This window comes from Miscanthus floridulus, chromosome 9 (genome assembly GCF_019320115.1).
Source record: "Miscanthus floridulus cultivar M001 chromosome 9, ASM1932011v1, whole genome shotgun sequence".
NCBI classification, from domain to species: Eukaryota; Viridiplantae; Streptophyta; class Magnoliopsida; order Poales; family Poaceae; genus Miscanthus; species Miscanthus floridulus.
Window position 1 is genome coordinate 64,065,862 of NC_089588.1, and position 24,787 is coordinate 64,090,648.

Consider the following 24,787-nt stretch of genomic DNA (forward strand, 5'->3'; position numbering starts at 1 on the left):
TATGGCCTGTGTGATTATGCCTCACACCCCACTGTTAGCACCATGGAGTGGGGATCGTTATTTGGTAGATCTGTTCCTAATAGGGCATGACCTTAACTGTGCGCTATGCTTGAATCGGGTGTTTTAGCCGATATCGAGTGCTTTCACATATGCAGTTCACGTCACGAGACCATTGAAGTAAAGATAGGTTGAAAGATGTATTAGCCCCATGATCTTATTATTGTATTACGGCCTGCATGATTTTGCTTCATGCCCCACTGATATTAGTAATAAGTTAGGGTCGTTGAATTTATCGCTGTTTCTACGGCCTGCATGATTCTGCCTCATGCCCCACTAGTCATAACGATAGATGAGATCTAATATATTCATTAGATTTATCTCTATTAAATGGTTAAATGATGATGAGTTGCTTCTTTTATATAAAAAGGGATTCGATTACATGCAGTCATTGGCTTAGCATAAACTGATTATTCTTAAAACTGGTCTAGTTTTCGCATACGAACTCTGTTTTCGACGTTCCATATATGCAAATCGATCAGAAAAAATTTCGGATCCGTCCATCCCTAGCTTTGTCGGGGTTCGAATTTTTTAGATTAGTCAAAAAGTGGTCACAAGATCCTCGTTTCGTGGTCACAAGGCTTTTGTCAATTTTGATCCAGTTTTCTGAAAATTCCACAGGCCACGTCTTTCACTTGTTTGAGCTCATATTTTCTGTGGTTACTTCTTTTGTGCTCCTAAGTAAACGAAAAATATCAAAAAAATAAAACAAAAAATTTGAAATTTCCCAAAAAAACAATGACAGCCCCAAAAATAGAAAAAGAGAGAGGGGCAAAAGAGAAACAATATTTAGAGGAGCACATAGAGAAGACCAAAGTGAGCTGTGTTAGCGTGTGTTGTCTAGTTCCTTATTTGTGTCGCTGTCTCCATCCACCATACTTGTTTTCTCACACCTATCACCTTGCTATCCACCATACTTTTGTCACACACCTGGTAATTGCAACACTTTAGACCAGCAACGAGAACAAGTACTTTGGACTATAATTCAGCATTACTTTCTATTACTGACTTATGTGCCAGATATACATATTACTCTTTGTGTGCCTTCCAAGCTCCACAAACTCTTCAGATCAGTACAGATAAAGGGCCTTGCAATCTCGGTACCACTGCCTCACAGGTATCACGAACCAGCCGCCGTTTGTACCGCCTACTGCTTGTGTTGGTAAGAACTTTGTAAGAGCTTGGTAAGACGCTTCCACTTGCTGTGAAAAGTGACACCACTGCAACCACATAGTCATTTGATAGGGATAATACTTTTATGTTGTCTTTTGCTGTCCTCTAACAATGACAGGTTGTTCGTATCCACCGACTTATGATGGTATAGGTGCTGATGAGTACATGGAGTGGGAAATTGCCATCGATAACATATTTGCTACTGGCTTTATGTGTCCAAGGAGGAAGGTAAAAAATGCAGCTAGTGTTTTACGACATTCTGCTTTATCTTGGTGAGAGCTTTAGATCCTTCTGATAAACCTCAAACTTGGAATGATATGAAACTCCTTATGTGAGAAACCTTTGTTAATCCACCTCCTATTTTGACTTCATATGTTGAGGTGCACCATTTAGAGGAAGAGTCTATTGTTATTCCTCTTGCTATGACTAATCTTCTGCAGGATAATGTCCATAAGCGAGAGGATGACATGGAAGAAAATGAGGAGCTCACAACCTCATATGCAAATTTAGAACCATCACTTCACAATGCACCTATTACTCTTGCTGAGAACACAGGTAATGCCCATGATGCTACACTCACAGAAGGTGAGAATTGTTTTAATGTATTAATTTTTTTCACAAACCATGCTATCATAGAGCAATTGTTAGTGGAACCCTCTCTTGATTTATCTTTGTTCCATGATAATTTGCTAGATGTTCCTTATGACAAAGATAAATTGGTTGAAGATGCTTTAGTTTTACATATTTTGGATCCAGTGACTTGTGTTGAAAATAAACATGTTATTCATATTGCTACTAAAATTGATGAGTTCAAACTGTTGTCTTCTTTATATACTTTGGGTTACATTGAATTTGATGTTTTGTGTAACCTAGATTGTTTGGAAGAGAGCCTTTTTAAATATGCTGATTTGCCTTGGTTTTCTAAACACACATATCATGTTATTGGCAGATATAACAACAAGAGATAATATATGATACATCGAGTATACATTCGTAATAATATGAATTCTTCTTTTGTTGTACAAGATTATGACCGTTTAGAGGGCAGCCATAATAATACAAACATTTTCTCATGTTCCTTAAAGAAACAAGTTCACTTCCAAGAAGGGGAGCATTGTTGGTTGCTACCTATGTCTGCTCAACCATCTATTCCTGCATTGTCTTTGTTTTGTTCTAATCTTTTGCAGGATAGTGTTGACATACATCGTGTGCATTCGGATCATGGAGTCTACATGCTTGCTGAAATTTTTATGCGAGATGACATGCTAGAAACATGGAAACAAGGTCATGTTCCTTCTCACAATTATTTTAGTTTTCTTTGTCCTCGCAACCCCGTTCTCCTTTATGTTGTGCAGGATCAGTTTCAAGCACAATCGACACCGAGAATGGCTTTTCATCAAGAAGGGGAGGATGATGAGGACATGACACCCATGCATATGACCATGTTTGGCACATGGGATGGAGGGGAAGGAGGCCAGCAAGGGTGTCCAAGTTAAGAAGGAGGCCCGAGGCTAATTCGGTTCAAGTCCCCGAGGTAGAGGCCCAAAGCAACTTAAGTTTGAGTCTGCCTCGGAATTTAGGACCAGTCTGCCTTAAACTGGTCACCTAGGACGCATCCAGACTCCATTTTCAATGATTCACATATGGATGGAAAGATAATTTGATAATGAAGCCAATCCAATTGGTTTCACGTCAAAAGCTCTTCGGAATCAACAGGAATCATTGAAACAAGTCAGCATACAGAATCTGCCAGGGTGCTGCGACACCTTCTTTTGGTCCGTTGGACCGTGTATCGTGTTTGGGCCCATTAGGGGGCGTGTCTAGGGTAGGCGACGACCCTAAGACCTTTATAATCATACACCGCCACCGTCATTAGGTTTTGGGTTTTGCTTAGATTATTCTGTCAAGAATAGTTTCGCCGTTCATCGGTTTGTGAGACCCTAACTTCGTGAGATAATCATTCATCTGCAATTTGGTTGCGTTCTTTCTTGTTCTTGCTTGTGTTCTTCATTGCGTAGGCAGGGATTAGCCTTCTTGGCGAGGTCAACCTGGTCCGTGACTTGGTTGATAACCAGAGGAGCTGTGGTGCTAAGATTGCAGGGTTCGATCTTTCGATCTGAAGCCGGATTAGTGTGTCATTCTCCGCCACAACGATAGTTACCATCACCTGACGGAAGATCGGGATCCCCATCTCCATTACCATTGACTAGTATTTGTCTAAATAACGATATTCATCCTGAATGATAACCGATTTTTCTTCCACAACCCCATGAGCTTCAACTGATTTATTCTTATGAGTATGCTGGAATCGACTATTTAGTTAATTTCCTTCCACATCGGCTCTCAGAGCCACACATTCGAGACTGTCTAGCAACACTGGCATGTTTTGCCTTAAATTACTGATTAGCTTTCTCTCCTTGTTAATTGTAGGGTCAAATTAATTGGCACATCTCAGGAGGAGTGCACAGGATCAATAATCCCTACATTGAAGCTAGGCGGATCTCCAGCTCCATCGAGCAGACCCTTCTGCCTTGCTCATGTGCCTCGGCACGGGACGGAATTTTGTGCCGACACACGTTCTGGCACGCTCGGTGGGACCCCACAATCTTCATGGCGATCTACAACAACAACGACATCCTTATGGTACCTTATGAAGACCTACCTAATGGAGATAAAGATGTCATCGGCAAAGCTATAGGAGAATTTTAGAATAAGTGTTTGTTGTCCTACACCAAAACACGTGACAATACAATTGTTTAGAAATATCCACTACCCAGAGTTCTGTTGCATGGGCAGACAGATGCAGATGAGACTGAATACAGGGGTTTCTTCACAGAAGCTATAACAAGTCTGTTCATGATGCCATATCAAACCATAATGAAGTTTTCTTGAACACATTCCATAATACCATGAAAGAGGTGTTTCATGGGTTTCTAGTTGATCAGGTTTGATCGGCTTATTATAACATTTCACATCCATCGACTCAAGGGACTAATCAAACCAGTACCAGCCATCAAGAAGCAGCACCAGCTAGTAATGATGATGTCTAGGCAGTTCGGAGTTTATCTGAACAAGCTCAAGGTGTTACTACAAATCAGATACAGTATAATCCTAGATCATCAGTGCAGCATGTGCAACAGTTGGTGGGGCAAGGTTAGAACCAGGTGATTAATTTTAGCACATTAGGCCACATACCGTCGTCGGCTCAAAAAATAGCACCATCAATTCAAAGGATCCGTAGAGATATAGATCCTAATGTGTATAACCAGAGACTTCAAGCAGCAAACCAGCAAAGGACCTAGCAGATAGAGATTCCATAGGGGTATCATTATGGCACATATTATAGCACCCTTCACATGATTCCGAATCTAGGGTATCAAGGCACATGAGATTTCAATCCACAGATGGGTCAGCAAGTGTAGAGAAATCCAAATTCACATGCTGATGAGTTATTGCTAAAGGTGACCAAGATGATGAAGAATCAGTTCGGTCTGAAGCCAAAAGGGCTGACCTTCTTGTACAAACGCCCATATCCAGAATGGTATGATTTGGTCGTTCTTCCTACAAATTATAGGCTCTCGAAGTTTGCTAAGTTCACTGGACAAGACAGCACAAGCACAATAGAACATGTCAATCGATATCTTACATAGTTGGGTGAAGCATCCGTTGAAGAGGCCCATCAAGTTTGTTTCTTCTCCTTGTCCCTGTCAGGGTCAGCCTTCACTTGATTTTTATCACTGCCAGTCAACTCCATTGCCAATTGGGCTGACCTGGAAAAGAAATTTCATACATATTTTTATACTAGGACTGGAGAAAAGAAGATTACCAATTTGACAACTATAAGACAGTAAACTAACAAATCGGGCATTGAGTTTCTTCAAAGGTTCCGGAAAACTAGGAATTTGTGCTTCTCATTAAATTTGGCTGATGATCAGCTAGCCGCTTTGGCCGTTCAAGGGATGCTACCAACATGGAAAGAAAAACTATTGGGACAAGAATTTGACAACTTGGGTCAATTGGCTCAATGAGTGATGGCGCTCAATAGCCAATTCCAGACTATGCGCAGAGATACCCGATTCCAGAAGAGTACCACAGTGGCCGAAGCTTATAATCCATACTCAGTCGATGACGACTATGAAGTTAAAGAAGAAGAGGTTGCCGCGGCTGAATGGAATTAGGGCAAAAAGATAGTAATGGTACCAAATCCTTAGGGAAGAGGAGTCGAGGAGAGCTATGACTTTGATGTCACAAAATCAGACAAGCTCTTCGATTTCTTGCTTGAGAAGGGACATATCAAGCTGCCCGATGATCATGTTATGTTACCCCTTGATCAGTTGAAGAATAAGAAGTTCTGCAAGTTCCATAACATTACTTCTCATTCCACTAATGAATGTAGAATTTTCCGGCAGCATATACAGAGAGCTATTCAGCAAGGAAGACTCAAATTTGATACGCCTCGGAAAATAAAAGTTGATGATAATCCTTTTCTAGGAGATCAAAACATGGTCGATGCTAGGCTGCTCAAAGGAAAGACTAAGGTCCTAACATCAACCAAATCAAGAGAAGCTGGAAGAGTCGATCCTGAGATGCAAATATCGACTGACAAATACAGAGAAATTAGAAGACATCACAATAAGCAAAAGAGCCAATATAAGCAGGAAGAAACGTCAAAAGGTGAGGTGACAAAGCCATGGATTACATCTTGAATTCTATTAAATAAATGGTAGCCATAGAAGGAAAAGGATTATCAGCGTTGGTTAAAAGAACAAGAATTCTAGCGTCAACAAGAAAAAGAGAGGTATGAGAGAAAGTAAGCTGAATCACATTGGAATTGTCCTTTCTTCAGACATTGCTGGAACGAAGGTTTGAAGTTGCCTACCAGGAATAACTATCTAGAGTGCAGTGATCAATATTGAGAGTTTAGGCAATCTCAAGCCAACCACCAGTCTATCCATGCTCAAGATGCGTATCATCATATTAATATGGATCGGCGCTTAAAAAATGGAAGTGTTCATAATCGACTTGGAAAAAGAGTTGTTGATCAAGACTGGGCTGATTATGAAGAAGGCGACGAGAGAAAATATGTTTGGCAGGAAGGCCAAGGGTGTCCAAGAGGTTTGACAAGAAGCCAGAAGAGAAGGGTGCAATGCCTAAGGAATAGAGAGTTGAAACAGGCTCAGGCATCTGGTAAATCTCAAGTATGGCGTGCTAAGCAAACAGCCGATAGAAAGCAACCATCGGCTAATATTCAAATGGCTTTTCTGTTGCTATCAGAGTTCAGAGCTCCGGCAGATCAAAAAGTTTATTTAGATTTTGATAAATTGGAGTATGAAGAGATAGTTACCAAGCTGACGGTTATATAGTAGGCTATATTTAATAAACCAATCAAGCATCAGCACTTGAAGGCTTTATATGTAAAGGGTTTGGTTGATGGGAAGCCGATGAACAAGATGTTGGTGGATGGAGGTGCTTCTATCAATCTCATGCCTTACACCACTTTTCATAAGCTTGGCAAGGGACCAGGAGATCTGATTGAGACTGACATGATGCTTAAGGACTTTGGGGGTAATGCATCTAAGACCCGAGGGGCAATGAACATCGAACTAACAATCGAGAGTAAGACTCTGCTCACCACATTCTTCGTCATCGATGGAAAAGGGTCGTACAGTTTGCTCCTTGGTCATGATTGAATTCATACGAACTGTTGTGTACCATCGATCATGCATCAGTGTTTGATTCAATGGCATGGAGATGATGTCGAACTATTTCACGCTGATGATTCTATAAGTATCGCAACAGCCGATCCAGTCTTTTGGGAGCCAGTAGACTTTGAATGCTTTTCTGGCAAGTTATGGAAAGGAGGCTTTATTAAAATCAGCAATGAAAGCCAACAGCCGATGCAAGCAATCGACTCTGAGAGTTTGTTTTAGTAAATAGTCACGGCTTCACATCGACCATTGGATTAAGGAAGAATAAGCATTGGTCCTAGAGATGGGCTTAGGCCGACATATGTGAACGCTAAGTCCAATCATAAGTGCAATTCAGAGTTGATATATCTATTAAAGGAAGTTTTGTTTCACTTAATGAGATGCTTGGCCTAGATCGATCGATCGTTTAACCTTTGGTCTAAAAAGTTCTGGTGCAACCTATCAATAGCGATCAACGAAAAACATTTAAAGGGATGTTATCCTGGCCTTTGATCAACACTTGATAGCCGATTTGTTTAGTCATCGGCTCTAATAGTCGATGCCATAAAGGTATCGCCTCTAGTTCAAAAAATAAAGATCTTCAAATATATGAAAGCCATTATGATATGTATCGCCTCCAGAGCAAAAAATAAAAACAAAGACATTCATGACACATACAGGGGCATTGCACTGAGATACATTCATGGAAGAGCAAGAGACTTTGTTCATTGATTTGCCCTAAGTACAAACTAATCAAAGATCTTGTTCACCACATCCTGAGCAGATGTGATGTCCACAATGGCCTCCACTGCAACGACAAATTCTTCGAGTAGATCCTCATGTTCCTCAGGGCCATCGCCCTTCGGGAAGCCGATCTCCATGGCATGGAGCTCATACTCGATCTAGACTTGCACAACGGTCAGCACCACCGACGCGCCATGACGAACACCATGGAGGGCAATTTCCTGAATGTGGGTCGGGATGTCTTGGAGGCAAGCATTGATGAGGGGACCCCGAGCATTGACGACATCTGTGGCCACATTCGTTGCTAGTTGGAAGGACTCCAACTGCACTATTAGGGCTAATGATCATAGAAAATAGAAGAACTATCAAGATAAAGACAGTGGAAATTAGAATAGAAGCGTTCGTGGAACTCATCTTACCCGCCACCACGGCGTCAGACTTGGCCAGCCACGCTCGAACGGCACTGGCCTCCTCCTTGGCCGCATGAAGGGCCACTTGGAAGACCCCAAGATGGATCTCAAGCTAGCCATTTTTCTGAGTCACCTTGGAATAGCGGTCATGGGACGCCCTCCACTCTCGGAAGAAGCGCCAGGCATCATCGCCGTTGTACGAGTCGGAGGAATCCGACGATGAGGCCGGCGTAGAAGATGCAGCATCAGAGGGCTCACCGGCTCTAGGGAGAGGACGAAGACTACCATTCACAACAAACCTATGGGTGAGTCAGAACAGTTCATCATCATGAATAGAAGATGTCAATCTCACCTCATGCGTCGGAGACGCTGATTCACCATCATGTTCTCCTCCAAAACCTCCTCCACCGTGCGCTTGCCGCGGTTCTCCTCGTCGGCCATGAAATTGATATGATCTACAGGAAGGGAGGAAGGCCGCTACAGAGTTCTACGAGAGTGGAGAAGTGTAAAGAAATAGGAGCAGTTACGAGTGTGGATGTGTTCGAGGCTGGAGCCCTCGGCTGGTATTTGAAGCCACGGAGCGAAGAGGTGGACGCCTCGAGACGTGTAAAAGGCAACCGCAGTTAATAGGAGGTGAAGCGTCACCTCGCTAATACCAAAGAGAATACAGCGCTGGGTGACTAAGGACAGAAGATCGAAGGGTTCTCTTAATAATGGTCATGTTTTTAGACCTACATGGGATTAAGATCGAGAGTCTGGAATCGGCTATTTTCAAATTGGCTCTTTAGCCGAAACTAAGGAAACACAGTGAGACAACAGAAAGTATGGTTGTCATTGGTTCTACACAAGGCATATGTTGATATACGAATTACAAGTCTAGAACATCCTAGATCACTTTCAACTCTTCTAGTCGAATAGCATCAACTTCTATGATCTGTTGTTTGTCTTCTTCGACTGATCCAGGAATGCTCTCGAGTCTACTTTGGATGGTTCTGCCTTCCCTAACTTTGGCCAGCAGTTCCTATTTCTTTTATTGAATGGCATCAGGCATTCGAGTTAGGGTGGACTTATGACGATCAATGGTAGCCTTCACATTTTCTAGCTCCTTCTCAAGTTCTGCACGCCTGGCTTCTAGTTGAGACAATTCTGGGTCAATACTGAAGGAGGAGTTCTTCAAGCGATCAATCAACCGTGTCAGCACTTTAGTCTCTTGCCTGCTAGAGTTCCCCATGGCCAGCAAAGTTTTATGATCGAACAGATTCCTCTGAGCTTGTTTCACCCTTAGGACCTGATCTTCAAAAATGGATAGAGGGGATAAAACTCTGGACAGAGCCAGAGATGGATTACCCTTAATGACCAAGAAGGCTCTATGCGTTGAATCAATGTCTTGGACCAAATTGGCTATATTCTTCTCAAACATTGGTAGAACATCTCTTAGCTGATTTTTTGTCTCTTCTGATAAAACTTCCTTAGAAGAAGTAGATGATGATCTGATTTCATCCTCATCAAGATACTCTTCAAGATTAAAAGAGTAACTTAAGGCTGGAGGATTGAGTACCTGTGTATAAGAAAATCTTGATTAAAAGGTTTAAATTAGTTCATAACAAATGGATGGCATAGAGGATACAATACCTTCTCTGTAGTAGCCTCTATCTGAAAAGAAGGAGCAGCTGATGGTGCACCAATAGCATCTGGTTGAATCGAATTTGAGCTTTCAACATTGGCATCTGCAGTATCAAGGAAATTTTTAGTTCATAATTATTGCAAAAGAATAAAGGGGCATATAACTTCCTTACCATCAGTTGTATGCCGAGCTGGGGAATCAACAGTCTGAGTGTCGATGGCAACAGGATCACCTTTGATGCTGATAGGATCATTAGGTGGATTGTCAGGCTCCTGCTCTTGCATGAGTGTTTCCTCAGGAAGTATCTGGCATGGTAAGAGTCCAGGTGAAGGATGGAATCCGAGTAAATCAAAAAGTCAAAGAAAATACACTGACAAGCATTAGGGATAAAACTCACATTTTCTGTTGTTATGGAAGCATCGGTTATTTCAACCGAAATTGGCTCCTTTTGAGGATCAGCCGATGGGGGTTCAGTTGGTGCTGAGTCAAACGCCTAGGATAGCAGTCCCGCATCTAGAGCAGGTTGGGACATAATGCTCGATAACTGTGAAGGAACAGGATCAGCAGTTGAGCAACATTTTAAGAAGGAAATGAATTGTTTACCTGAGTAGCTGACAGTCTCGTTCTACAGAGCCTCTTCCAAGTGGTGGTTTTCTGGGTTGTCCCTTGGACCGCTTTGCGCTTTGAAGATTGGTATGTCACGATCATGGGGGCAACATGAGTCTTCATCAATTTCTTTAGTGAAGGTGTGGCCGATCCTATTCTTGAGACTGGGCATGGTGGCTGATAATCTATAGGATGCCCTTTTCTATCCAAGCTCGGAGGATCAAATTCAGCATCGTGAAAAGGTCAATTAGAACAGTTGGCAGAAGAATTCATCAAGCAGTTTTCTTGAAAAGAAATGGCAAGTTACGTCTCTATCAGAAGCAAATTCCCCATCCAGAGCTATACAGAAAGGGTGAACCAACCCATAGAAAAGATGAGAGTGCCATTCTTGCCACCAGGAGTCAAAGAGAGTGGAAGAGAAGCTGACTCTGACCCAGTCATGCAAGCAGAGGAAAGGAAGATCTGACCCTAGCTAGACAACTCTGAAGACTTCTAGTACTTCACTAATATCCTCTCTTGACCTCAGTATATCCTTGAAGAAAAGTTGAGGGGACAATTGGCCAAAACCAAACTGACGAGCTACAAAATAGGGGTTGTAGAATTCATAGGTTGGAAGGTTGCCTAGGAGGAAGGAACCTATGGCCATTTTACTACGACCATGATGAAATTCGGCTGGAAGGACGTAGAGCTTGATAAAGGAATTGAAGATTGCAGCCACCGTCTCATCCGAGCAGCCTAATTCAAATCAAAATTTGAATGGGAAAATCAACTCATTATTTTTATCCTTGTCGTATGGCAGCCAAGTTAGGATGTCTGCATCAAACCCTCTATAAAACTTTTTGAAGAGATGGCCAATGTCAATATCGATTGTTATGGCCGATGCAGCCTCACCATAGCTTGTACACTGATAGGTTCTTCCTTTTTCGCCTCTATATTCCTCGTCAAAGTTGGAGGAAGGAAAACTCAAGTTTTTGAGATTAAGCCTTACAATTTTGTGCATATACAGGTTAAGCCACAGTTGTATCAACCACCAGGGGCCACTGATAGCATGCACTGGTTTATTCTTCAGTAATTGGGCAGCTACCTGGTACATCAGATGATAAGCGGCTCCTAACAGATACTTTCTGAGAGAAATGTCCTTGCCTACTGCTAGATGCTCGACCATGAGTTTATGATTGTAAGTCGGGCCACAAGATGACCCACAGAAGTTGAATCTCTCGAGCCACATGTTCAGAAAAGGCTACATATTCTCTTTCACTAACATTTGATTCGTCTCCAATATAGTTTAGAATGTAACTGGCCCATCCTATGCAGTCTGATATCTTGGCTAATTTCTTGGATCCGGCACTCAGGTATTCATAAGACTGCATTGATCCAGTAATTCTAAGGCCGGTCAACATATAAACATCGGCCAGAGTGATTGTCATTGGACCATGACCAAATACAGAGGCATTAAGGGCATTGGACCAGAAATAAGATACGGAAATCAAGAGTGAATCATTTCTATCCATCCCGAACAATGAGAGTGTCAAGCATTGATTTAAATCATAAAGCTTCCAATCTCCACCCTTTTTCTCAGACACCCTACGGAACCAATTCTCTATCCCTTAGGCATTTTGGGCCAATTTCTAAAGGGAGTTTTGGTATTCCAAGAGGACAAGTCACTGCAGATTGTTAGAAAGGGGTTTGGTTGGTTTCTTGACGGATGAAATTAGATGGGTCAGGATCACCCATAGGCTCAAGAAAATAACATTGGAAGCAACAGCTGATGGAATCAAGATTTCGTTCCTCATTTCCTAGAAATTGGATAAAATGAATTTAAGGACAAAGAAAATATAGGGTAGCGACCGATATTTCGAGAATGGGAATTTGAAAGCATACCTCAGGGACATGGTCGCTGGTCGCCATTAAAGTCGAAGCAGATTTGAACCTAACAAAGAATGCTTGAATAACGGCTTGATAAGACAGATGATTTGCTAGGGTTTGAGGCCTTGGCGATGACAGCATCGGATATTAAGATTTGCTTAAGGAAAAGGGGAAAAGCAAATGGGCTGAGTGAGTTGGAAGAGCTACTGTTGGGATATTATATAAAACTCAGGCCGGGAAGTTAGGAATTGTGCGTATATCTCGGAATAGAACAGTTACGGTGTGGTAAACGGATAAATAGGAATTTTGGAATAAAATCAGTTTTATCCCAAAATTGGGAGGCATGTGTTTACACCAAAATTTGGGAGAAGAACGTGGGAATTCGAAGGCTTCCAAGATTGTGCCAATCAAGGAATCGATTGCATAAGGATCGATATCAGTTGATTCAGATACGACTCCAGAATTGGATCTCCTTGGATGATGTCAGCAGATAATGATGATGAGCTACGGTTGATGCCAGGAAACTACATATCGGACTCTACAAAAAGGAAAAGATTAGGGTTCAAGTTATCTTAAATTAGGAATGTTTTTTTCTATGCCGAAGATTGTAATGAGTCATGCTCGAGTAGGATTCATGTTTAGGCTCTAGGTATAAATATTGGACCCCGGCTATTGTAAGGAGACATAATCAATCAAATACAAGTTACTTACTTTTTTTTTTGCTCCGGCCACCCCTTAGGAGTAGGAGTAGAGTAGATTTCGGCGAGTTCTTCAGCGAGCAGGGCTGCATCGGTCTGGCCGACCTCTGATTTGTCTGTAAGTACCGTCATGGCTTATACTTCTGTTCGTACGGCTGCATCGATCTGGTCGACCTCCACTGTGACTCTGGTATAAGCTAGTTATCGACTCTTGTTTAGTTCAAGTACGGCTGCATCGATCTGGTCGACCTCCACTGCTCAAATTAGATTAATGTCAAGTTATCGGCTCTATCTAAGGGTGGCGTCCTTCGGGTAGATTCATTAAGTTATCGATATTGCTTATTGCTTTCATTATTTATTTAATTACAGCAATATCACTTCGCCCGATTGTGATTGATCTAGATCGGCCTTATATCCTGTTTAGCCCATCGTTTATTAATCTAAACTAATCTAATCTGCATCTTTAAACAATGAGTTATGTTTTATCGGCTGTTTTATGTCAATCTTGATTGTGTATAGTATGCGGTTAAGGCATATTTGGTCTTGAATAGATCTATTGACTAACGAAAACCGTTCCATGGCCCGTTATCCTGGCCGGTGTGATTCTGCCTCATACCCCACTGTTAACACTGTAGAGTGGGGATCATTACTTGGTAGATCTGTTTCTGATAGGGCATGACCTTAACTGTGCGTTATGCCTGAATCGGCTGTTTTAGCCGATATCGAGTGCTTTCATATATGCAGTTCACGTCACGAGACCGTTGAAGTAAAGATAGGTTGAAAGATGTGTTAGCCCCATGATCTTATTATTGTATTACGGCCTGCATGATTCTGCCTCATGCCCCACTGATATTAGTAATAAGTTAGAATCGTCGAATTTATCGTTGTTTCTATGGCCTGCATGATTCTGCCTCATGCCCCACTGGTCATAACGATAGATAAGATCTAATATATTCATTAGATTTATCTCTATTAAATGGTTAAATAATGATGTGCTACTTCTTCTATATAAAAAGGGATTCGGTTACTTGCAGTCATTGGCATAGCATAAACTGTTTATTGTTGATATCCTATTACCATTGACTAATATTTATCTAAATAACGATATTCATCCTGAATGATAACCGATTTTTTCTTCCACAACCCTATAAACTTTAACTGATTTATTCTTATGAGTATGATGAAATCGACGATTTAGTCGATTTCCTTCTACATCGGCTCTCAGAGCCGCACATTCGGGATTGTCTGGCAACACCGGTATGTTCCGCCTTAAATTACTGATTAGCTTTCTCTCCTTGTCAATTACAGGATCAAATTGACTGACACGTCTCGGGAGGAGTGCGTAGGATCGATAATCCCTGTATTGAAGCTAGGTAGATCTCCAGCTCCATCGAGCAGACCCTTTCGGTTTGCTCATGTGCCCGGGCACGAAACAAAATTTCATGCCGACAAAGGCCAAATGCAGTTCTCAAGGATGTTTATGTGCATCAAAGCATGTGTTGATGGATTTCTGTATGGGTACAGACCGTATCTTGGTGTTGATTCTACTCACTTGACAAGAAAGTATAATGGGCAGTTAGCTGCAACAACCGTAATTGATAGACACAACTGGATGTATCCAGTTGCATATGGAATTTTTGGAAGGGGAAATTGGATTGGTACCATTAAAAGATCCAAAGTTTAGAAAAATAGCATTGAAAGATCCAGCTTTAGAAAAATAGCATCAAAAGATCAAAAAATTGCATTGTCAGAAAAACCATGCACTCATGCTATATACTTGTTCAGAAAAACCATGCACTCATGCTATATGCTGGGCTAGGCACGGCCCGTAAGGGCACGGGCCTGATTGGCACGGCGTGCCGCCGGGCCGTGCCCCAATGGGACACCGTGTTTGCTTGCAGGCCCAGGCACGGTCCGTGGGCCGATTTACAGGCCGTGCCAGCCCGTTCAGCACGGGGCCCATTAAGACATCAGGCCAGCCCGTGGCCCGCTGTTTAAAAAACACCTTTTTCAAATTCATTTCAACAGATCTATAGTTCAGGACATGTATCAAATTCATTTTCACAATTGACAAGTTCACAAATCACAAAAACATTTCAGAATTCACATTTCATACTTGATATCATAGCTATAGCTCACAAGTCACAAGTTCACATAATCACATTTCATCAGTTCACAATAGAGCAAATGGAAGCCAAATATGTTTAAACTTGAGCTGTTCGTGCAATGCCGCCTCATTAAAAATCTTTGTAGGTAAAACTCACACCTCGTGAGATAAAACCCTACAAAGGAAAAGAGTACGGCCAGCTCATTATTGAATGGTTCAATTGTTCAAAGTTATTACAAACCAAGTGTCTCAAATGTCTTCTCTCACTCAGACTCAATGCCTCACTCTCACTAACTGCCTAAGTGGTTATTCCACTAGCACCAGAGTCATGATCTAGAAACTGATTCTTGAAGTAGTCTTCATACTCCTCATCCTCCACTGTATGCTGTCCCTTCTCTTCACCAAGCTCCCAGTCCTTCACGTAGATCAACATCTCCACAGTGTCTGGTCCCAATCGACGTCGGCGCTCCTCAATGATCCTGCCAGTAAGACTAAAGCAAGACTCCGAAGAAGTTGTTGAAACAGGGACAGACATAATATCTTTAGCCATTGTACAGAGAACTGGGAAGGTTAGTTTATGCTCATGCCACCAATTCAGGACATCAAAATCATCATCATAGGCCACAACATTGTCACTGTCAAGGTAAACAGTGAGCTCAGAGAGACCAGGAGGCACAGCAGATGATCCAGCAGTACTTGAAGGACCAGAAGAAACTGATCCTCCAAATATTTTGCCCCATGCCTGCTTCCTCTTACCTGTCAATCCAGATGGATGGGTGGTCCTAGCTGGCCTAGCTGCACCAAACTTAGATTCATACTTGTCATACAGTTTATGCAACTCAAATTTGACCTCAGCAAGATAATCAATGTAACTCATATTGTTACTCTGAGCAAGCAAGTCAAGCACATTCTGCAAACCTCTCATCTTAGCCCTTGGGTCCAGAACAAAAGCAAATGCATATAACAGTGGCACATGTTTCCAGTATTTAAGAAATTTAGCCTTCATTGGAGCAACAACATTACATAGATTAGAATCATGTTCATAGTCATGCAGGTGGCTAGCAATCTCAAGTATGTGATGCAGTACCAAAGGACTAGTAGGGTAATAAACACCAGACAGAGCAACAGTTGAATCATAGAACAATTCAAGAAACTGCAACACCTTTTCAGCAATGTACCAGTGCTGTTCAACCAACAGAGGATAGCCAAACTGAAGATTAATGAACACAGAAAATACAGTTCTATATGGCATTAAATGTTTAAGCATAAGATAGGTTGAGTTCCATCTAACATCCATATCCAAACAAAACTTACGAGGACGCATCCCCTTAGCTTGGCAGTATTCCTTGAATTGAGCAATGCGCTGATTAGATGAATTTAGGAAGTTAATTGCAGTTCTAAAAATCTCTATGCAAGGTTTAAGCCTTTTCAAACCAGATTTAACAATCAAGTTAATTATATGGCAAGCACATCGCTGATGCACAACATGATACACCTTTTTAGTATGATCAGAAGGATCAACATCATAGCCCAGGTAACCATCAAGCAAAGGGGTCAAAGCAAGCATAGCAGTTGTATTAGAAGATGCATTATCAAGACTAACAGAGAAAACTTTGTCAAGCAGGCCTCAATCTCTAAGCACACCAGAGATACATTCAGCAATGTTAATGCCATTATGACTCACTTCAATCAGTTTAAAACCAATAACAGATTTCTTAAGTTCCCAATCAGAAGTAATGTAGTGAGCAACAACAGCAATATAATCTTCCTTAGCATTACCAGACCAGATATCAGATGTCAAACAAACAGAAGACACACCAGGCATAACAGCAGCTTTAAGGTGCAACATTTTTTCATTGTATAGCTTAGACAGATCTCTAGCTGTGCTAAATCTAGTGACCCTCTTATATCTAGGATTGTGAGCACGCTGAATGTAATCATCCCAAGCATCATTATCAGCAATAGACAAAGGCAGATCCAATCTAGCAATCAAACGAATCAGCTCATGCCTAGCAACATCAGGCTTATACTCCCAGTTTCTATAAGATCCATCAGGGTTTAAAGCAAGCCTACTTTGAACAGCATTAGCCCTATCAACTTTCTTTTTACAGGATATTAGATGTCTTTTTAAGTGACCAGTGCCATTAGCAGATTTACCAGACAAACGATGACGACAAAGCTTGCAAATAGCAGAAACAACCTGCTCACCATCCACTACCTCTTTGACTTCCTCGAAGTCAGCCCACACAGGGGAGCGCCGCTTACCAGTACCAGTGGTGGACGAAGCGAGTGAAGCTGCATCACTAGGGGCCGCCGCCGACGCACCAGCAGCAGCACTAGCCGCCGGCGCACCACCATCAGCACCATCATCTCGGTTGGTCGGAGGAGCACTCCTACCGAACAAGAGATGAGCAGCATCGCCCATGTCGTCTTCGTCGTCGGGGATCTGGCCCAACGACCTGAGCTCGTCATTGATGGTTGGACCATCGTCGTCACCAGAGCCGGCCATGGCTACCGCACAGCCTCTTCTTCAGCTCTCGGCACCGTTCCTCAACGGATCTAGCGGCACCAGCTAACGCCGGTGACCTGCAATGCAAAAAGAAAACAGAGAGTCAGAGAGAGAGAGAGAGAGAGAGAGAGCAGAGAGGTTAGAATAGATCAAGATTCAAGGCTACGGGCTAGATCTAGGGTTAGAGTGGAGGTGGAGGGCTGGAGGCGTGGAGATCAGCTTACCTGCATGGAGCCGGAGCCCGGCGCCGGAGAGACGGAGAAGAAGACGAGCGGCAGCGGCACCACTCCCCGACAGACGGTGACAAACAAGTTGCACGGTGGTGAAGACCTTGCCGGTCAGAGAGAGAGAGGGAGGGAGAAGGAAGAAGACAGTACGAGAGCTCAGGATACGGCCGGAGACTAGGAAGATGACGAGAAAGGAGAGCAAGATCCGGCGGTGGAGACGGCTCAGAAGGGAGAGCTCCAAGATCTCCAAGATCCGGCGGTGGAGACCTTGTCGGAGTGCAGGACGAGCGGCGAGCGGTGGATCTTGGAGTCCTTGCCGGCGTCGAGCGGCGAGCGGTGGGCGGCGGCGCAAGGCGGGACGAGCAGGCGAGGTGGGGTGGGATCTAGGGTTTCGCGGTGGGGAACGGTTGCGGCGGCCGGGGGAGGGAAATGAGGCGCGGCCGCGCGGGGGGACGGCCGGCTGGCTTATATAGCCCCCCGGCTTACCGGGCCCTACCGGGCCAACCCTAGAAAAACGGGCCGGGCCGTGCCGCACGGCGTGCCTTGTTGACAGCCCAAGCACGGCCTGCACCGGGCACCGGGCCGGCACGAGGCACGGTCGCGTACGGGCCGGGCCGTTTTCGGACCGGGCCATGCAACCGTGCTTCGGACCGGGCCGAAAGCACGCGGGCTGCATGCTAATCTTTAGTGCCGCGCGATCCCACGGGGCCACGCGCAGAACTCCCGCTCGCCCCCAGATCTGAGCCCTCAGCCCCTTACTCTCTCGCCGCCTCAATCCCGGCATCCGCGCTCCAAACCTAACACGCCGCGCGATCCCAATGCGCAGGTGAGCCGCCCGCCCGCCCGCTCCCACCGGCAATTTCTCCAATTTTTTCGCGACTTTTCTTCCGATCGTTTTATTTGGTGTGGTCTGGTCTGGTCGGACCGCGCAGGGGTCTGGGCAGCGAGGCGTCGCTGCGCCGGCGGCGAGGGCCGGCGCGGCTCTGGGTGGCCGTGGCGGCGCTGGTGGTCGGTACCATGTGCCTCCTCTCCTCCTCCTCCGTCGGCCTGTTCGGCGCTTCTTACAGGGTCCAGGTGCGCTCGCCTCGCCCGCGCCTGCTTTCTGGTTTGTACTTCTCGGTTTTCCGTCTGCTGTATGCACTGCCTGGCGTGGGAGGGAAGGCAGAGACGGCATGGCGTGGTTGTTCCTGTTCGCTCGTAAGCAATTTGGAAGCTCTTTACACTGGTTAAGTTAGATGCATGCTACACTGTGTTTGGAAGCTGCTTGAAGTCTCATTAATGGATGCAGATTAGCACATTGGACACAATAAATCTGCATCTCAGATAAGATCAAATCAGATGAAAGTTGCATTGATTCGTAGACAGCGCATGGTTAAAAATTTCGTCAAGTCTTCTTTTTAATATATATCAAACAATGTATTCTTTGCATTAAACTACAACAAGTTGGCAGTTTCAGTGCAAACTGTCCATTTCTCAAGGTGCTGCACAAAATGTGGGCAATATTGCGAAATCCTTGATCGATATTCTGATGATGACATTTCAGCTGGTTGTTTGCATAGATTAAATTTCTTATAAAATAATGAGGCATGGGAACTTAAACTGCAATGCATTTAGTAATTATTGTGATTTGGCATGATGAAGTTGGGCACAAAACACATGCATTTTAGTTGGTAGGGGTGGATCGCCTTCTCTGTGGAAATGGTTAATTACACTTTGACCAGAACATGATGCCAAGTGGCTCCCTAAGTAGTGTTGCATTTAAAATGTTATACTCAACAGACTGGGAATAATGTAAAAGATAAATGGCCCAATTTTCATACACTGAGATTTTTGGCGCACCACTTCCTTTTCAGTTCAGATTCATTTGGCGTATAGGCTGAGCTTTGCTAAATGCGTGGAATTGGACTGTAGTACTGAAATTAAATGTATATTCACTAGTTACTTGGATTTTCTATCAGTTATTTCTTGTACTGACATCAGTGCTACTACTCAAGGATGTTGATGTAAATAAGTTATGGAGAACTGCAGATTCAAATGGTTGGAGAGCAACTTCTGCACCACGCACCTACTGGCCTCGTAAGTTTCTCACTGTATCCTAGCGGCAGTTACTGTTCAGTTGCATACCATCTGTAAATGAATATACTGACATGGTATCTCTCTGCTTGCAGCCCCACCAACTGAATCTGAGAGCAATGGCTACTTGCGCATCCGGTGCAATGGTGGCTTGAACCAACAACGTAGTGCAGTACGATTAAGACAAGAAACTTGTCTCTAAAGCAGCATAATTCATCGTGCAATTTTTTTTATTCATGGTAACATAGCTAAGACATTTAAGATCACTGTTGTTTTGATTCTGTAGATATGTAATGCTGTTGTTGCTGCACGGATCATGAATGCTACACTGGTGCTGCCAGAATTAGACACAAATTCATTCTGGCATGATGAAAGGTATGTATTTGTCTGAAATGGTTTATCTTGCGTATGAGTTACCACAAACCTTTTTTTTTGGGTGGATCCTTCTGTCTGTCTTGGGCAAGCGCTCCCAGCACAATTTTTTTTGCAGCAAATGGAAGTAACGTTCTTGTGTTGGTTCAGTCACATATCTGTTGTGTTTTTCTCCAAATACTCTAAGTTGGATTAATTGATTGCTTTTGCCTGATATGTGGGGCTACCATTAGATAGTTAACCTAGTCCAAGTGTTCCATGTAGACGGACATGCTGATTAATGTCCTATAAGTATTGGTCAGGTGATTAGATATAATTAGTGTGTTGCAGTGTTAGAACTTGTTTGGAAATATTAGCTTGAACTCTAGAGTGAGTTTTGCAGTTAAAATCTCAGGCCTGTTTGCTTAAACTTGAGCTATTTCAGCTTTATAACCCAGTTTGTACAAACTCATGTGGTCAACAAAAAGACCAAATGACCAACTTATATTCCTGCTTATATAATCTAGGTTGCCCCAGCTTAATCCTATACGCTGCCCTGGACCAGCTTATTTCAGCATATTTCAGGCTTTTTTTTCCGTGCCTATAAGCTGGATTATATAAGCTTTGGGGTAAACAAACAGCCCCCTAGTCTAGGAACTGTATGTAGGACATGAGAAACTACCCAGCCTGAAAGTTTGCTCATAAGTTGTAGTACATTGATAAATTTTGAGCTTAAGATGTAAAAAAATGTATTTCTAATTGAAAGCATGCATGGTCGACAATGCAGACATTATCAGATTATAACATCTTGTAGGAGCAGCATGTCATGTATCTACCTGAGTTCGTTAGAAATCCTTTCATGTCTGGGGAACGCCATCATGAAGCTGTTACTGTCTAAGATTATAACTATCCGGAGTTGGACTAATTCATATTATATCATATTTTAAGGGCAGCATGTGCTGCATTTACTTGTAATTTCTTGGAAATCCTTATTTTCATAATTGGGAAATGCCATCATGAAGATGTTACTTGATTATTTTCTTGGCCATCTCTGTTTATGTTGAATGATTGCATGTTCATCTGTTGTTGGTGTTTACTTATTTTCTGCATTTATATATGCACCCAGTGGCTTTGTAGGTATTTATGATGTTCCCCACTTCATCAAGACACTGAAATATGATGTTCGAATTGTTATGAGCATTCCTGAAATCACTACAAATGGAAAGACCAAGAAGCTCAAAGGCCATCAGGTGAATAAACTTAAAGGACACTACATCTAGTTATGTTAAATTCGTTTTTTCTATCATCAGAATCTCAATTTTTAGGAGCATACTATACTCATGGGACAATTCTTTGTCCTCACAGATTCGACCACCTAGAGATGCACCAGTATCTTGGTATGCAACCGTTGCTTTGGAGACAATGAAGAAGTATGGAGCTATATATTTAACTCCATTTTCACACCGTTTGGCAGAAGATATTGATGATCCAGAGCTCCAGAGATTGAGATGCAGGGTGAATTACCATGCACTACGATTCAAGCCACATATCATGAAAACAAGCAGTGAGATAGTGAACAAGCTCCGCTCAGAAGGCCATTTCATGTCAATTCATCTTCGGTTTGAGTTGGATATGCTTGCATTTGCAGGGTAGGGCTTTGACTAAACTATTGTAAAATTATCGCTTGATGCTGAATATGTCACAACCTGCTTATTTTTTTGTGTCCATTGATGGGTAAGTCCATCCCTGAAGTCTTTAATCTTCTCAGAGAAGTCTTCACAAGGGCTACCTTGTGTGGAAATGGCAACTCATGCATATATATCGAATTAAGAAAAAGTTATCAACAAATGCAAACCCATTGTCATTAAGCATTCTTTCCATTTTCAGTCTGTGATACTATAATTTTAGAAAACTATTCTTTTTAATTAATTCTAGCTACTCTTGCATATGCACAGTGGATATTACTTGCTGTGTAATTTTTGCTTACCTTACTTCCAAAATGAAAATTGCAGGTGCATTGACATATTCAAACCTCAAGAGCAAAAAATTCTGTTGAAGTACAGGAAAGAACATTTTGCAGAAAAGGAACTTATCCCCATGGAAAGAAGGCGCATGGGAAAGTGCCCTTTAACTCCAGAAGAGGTACCGAATCTCCTTATAAACATTGATCCAGATATTCCTTGAGCGTACTTGGAGCTGTGTGTCTAATCAGAAGTTAATGCTTTATTAATTTCCATGGTTGCCTGAACATCATATACCATTCTGTACTCGTAGAATTAAATGAATCCTTTTGATTGATATAGAAATAATAGGGAGCGAAGTTGAAACATATATACGTAGTAGGAAAATTTAGAAAGAATTTTGGAAAGACTTCTTAATAGCTGAACTACCGAAGTAATCCAATATTCTATTTGTATTGTTGTGCAGGTAGGTCTTATTCTACGTGCTATGGGATTTGACAATAGAACACGCATTTACCTTGCTTCTGGTGAGCCCTTTGGTGGGAAACGTTTCATGAAACCATTCAAGGCTATGTTTCCACGCTTAGAGAACCACAGCACAGTTGGACCTGGAAAGCTGGAAGAGAATACCCAAGGGCTAGCAGGATCAGCAGTTGATTACATGGTTTGTCTCCTGTCTGACATTTTCATACCCACATATGATGGCCCAAGCAACTTTGCAAACAACCTCATGGGCCATCGTATGTACTATGGTTTCCGGACCACAATCACACCAAACAGAAAGGCCCTTGCCCCAATATTCATTGACAGGATGGAAGGCCGTGGCATTAGCTTTGAGAGAATCAGGAGGGTAATGTTCGACACTCATTTTGGTGGCCCCCACAAGCGCATCCATCCAGAGTCTTTCTACACGAACTCGTGGCCAGAGTGTTTCTGCCAGATGGATGCCAGGAACCAAGCAGACCGGTGCCCCCCTGATAACATAAATGATGTTCTCGAAATTCAGTTCCAGAGCGAAGAAGAAATGGAAGAAGCAAGAGCCAGTAATCAGACTGAAATCATCCAGCCAAATAGAAGAGCCTACGATTTAACTGACCAACTAAGGATTACTGCTCGGAAGGATTTTTGAACACTTGGAATGTTCATCAGAGAGATCCAGATACAACGATCTTCAAGGAATGTATTAATTGATGGCTCAAGCTCACTACGGGATTTGATTAGCTTGAGCGGTTGAGATGCTGAGGTGTGGTATCTGGTGGTATTCAGGGAGAGCATTGAGCCAGATTTTGGATAGGTCTGGTCATATAGGGGGTTTTGAGGAGAAAACAGTATGTATGTCAATAGTTTCCTCATTGAAAAGTGAAATGGTGTGAGTTGTGTACGTGGCAGCGACAACAGTTAGAAACCTTTGCGCAATACGGTACAGCCAGTGTTAGGCCCGGTTATGCTTGCCCCCTCCATTTTTTGCACAAACTTTATTAACCTTGTGACATTAATATAGGCGGAGCGGTCGTAATTTTCGTGTAGTAATTGGTGCTTTCCTGGTACAGCCATCGTTTGATTTCCCATAAGCTATTCGAATTTGTTGAATTGAAATATGTTCAATCTCATTTCCTACGTGATATCTAAAATGTCCTGCTCCAATTTGTATAGTAGAGTAAATTATAGAGGCAGCGATCTCTAAACTCTATTTTTTATAATAGAGTAAATTATATGGGCGATGTCTAAACTACTTAGATCCTCAAACTATAAAATTGCATATGTTGATCTCAATTCTCAGTCAAATAGTAGTCAGGGTGTACCTCGATATGTTGATCTCAAATCTTAGTCAAATAGTAGTTAGGGTGTACCTCGATATGTTGGAGTACATGGTAGCCACGCTTAAACTATTACAAAATTCTCATTTACTACCATTGTCCCAAAAGAAAGATGTTATAGGTTTAGTCAAAGTTAAACATCTATAGTTTTGATTAAACTTATAAAAGAAGGTACTGATATTTATGATACTGAATTAGGATCATTCAATTTGTCATTTAATATACTCCCTCCATTTTAAATTATAAGTTATTTTTGGCTTTTTTAGGTACACATCTAGACAGGCCCTGTTCGCTTTGCTGAAAAGTCATGGCCACCGTTCGCTGATTTGTTGTGAGAGAAAAACATTGTTCGTCCGTTGAAATAGTTCGGCTCATAAGACAAGCGAACAGGGCCATAGTCTATATCTAAATACATAGTAAAAACTTTGTACTCTAAAAAGCTAAAACGATTTCTAATTTAGAACGAATGAAGAAGTATTTCTAAAGTATCTCCATTTCGTGACATCTTTTTATAAAGACATTCGAATGGGTGCTTCAGATCTGATATATATCAAGAACAACCTCCAAAAATGAAAGTACCAAATCCTTGTTCGATCGTCCATTGCCTGTCGGACACAGTGAAGAAAAAGGACACCTGCAAACACCATCACGAAACAAGGTTTTGAAAATCACAAAAGCCACTCGCCGCTAACGAGATTTAGTACCCACTGAAAAGACAGAGACAGGAGGAACCCCAAAGAACGCAAGCTTACATCCTTCACTATCAGAACAAAGTGTTGAAGATGTCGGACCTTGCTATAGAGTAGACAAAAAAGAGATTGAAATCGTCACATCAAAAACCAAACAACTGCCAAGATTTGAAGAGAACCAACAAATC

The 24,787-nt window shown here is 42.5% G+C and overlaps 1 protein-coding gene across 2 annotated transcripts; it reads left to right on the top strand.

The window, feature by feature from the left end:
- Positions 1 to 18,401: 18,401 nt before the first annotated feature.
- LOC136483761 (O-fucosyltransferase 1) lies at positions 18,402 to 23,474 on the top strand. Of its 2 annotated transcripts, XM_066480922.1 has the most exons (9): positions 18,402 to 18,534; positions 18,641 to 18,782; positions 19,703 to 19,784; positions 19,877 to 19,953; positions 20,068 to 20,156; positions 21,259 to 21,382; positions 21,498 to 21,781; positions 22,145 to 22,274; positions 22,560 to 23,474. In XM_066480922.1, exons 1-9 carry the CDS (start codon positions 18,527 to 18,529, stop codon positions 23,220 to 23,222), a joined length of 1,599 nt encoding a protein of 532 aa, XP_066337019.1. In that variant the 5' UTR covers positions 18,402 to 18,526; the 3' UTR covers positions 23,223 to 23,474. The 2 variants fall into 2 exon arrangements, with proteins under 2 accessions (XP_066337019.1, XP_066337020.1); XM_066480923.1 differs by lacking the exon at positions 18,402 to 18,534 and having other exon boundaries at positions 18,654 to 18,782; positions 19,737 to 19,784.
- Positions 23,475 to 24,787: the final 1,313 nt, after the last annotated feature.

Bases quoted from the DNA above. Each gene is read 5' to 3' on its own strand.
- LOC136483761 (XM_066480922.1), top strand. The intron at 21,782-22,144 runs GTAGGGCTTTGA...TGAAAATTGCAG, and splicing joins GATATGCTTGCATTTGCAGG to GTGCATTGACATATTCAAAC. The intron at 22,275-22,559 runs GTACCGAATCTC...ATTGTTGTGCAG, and splicing joins GCCCTTTAACTCCAGAAGAG to GTAGGTCTTATTCTACGTGC.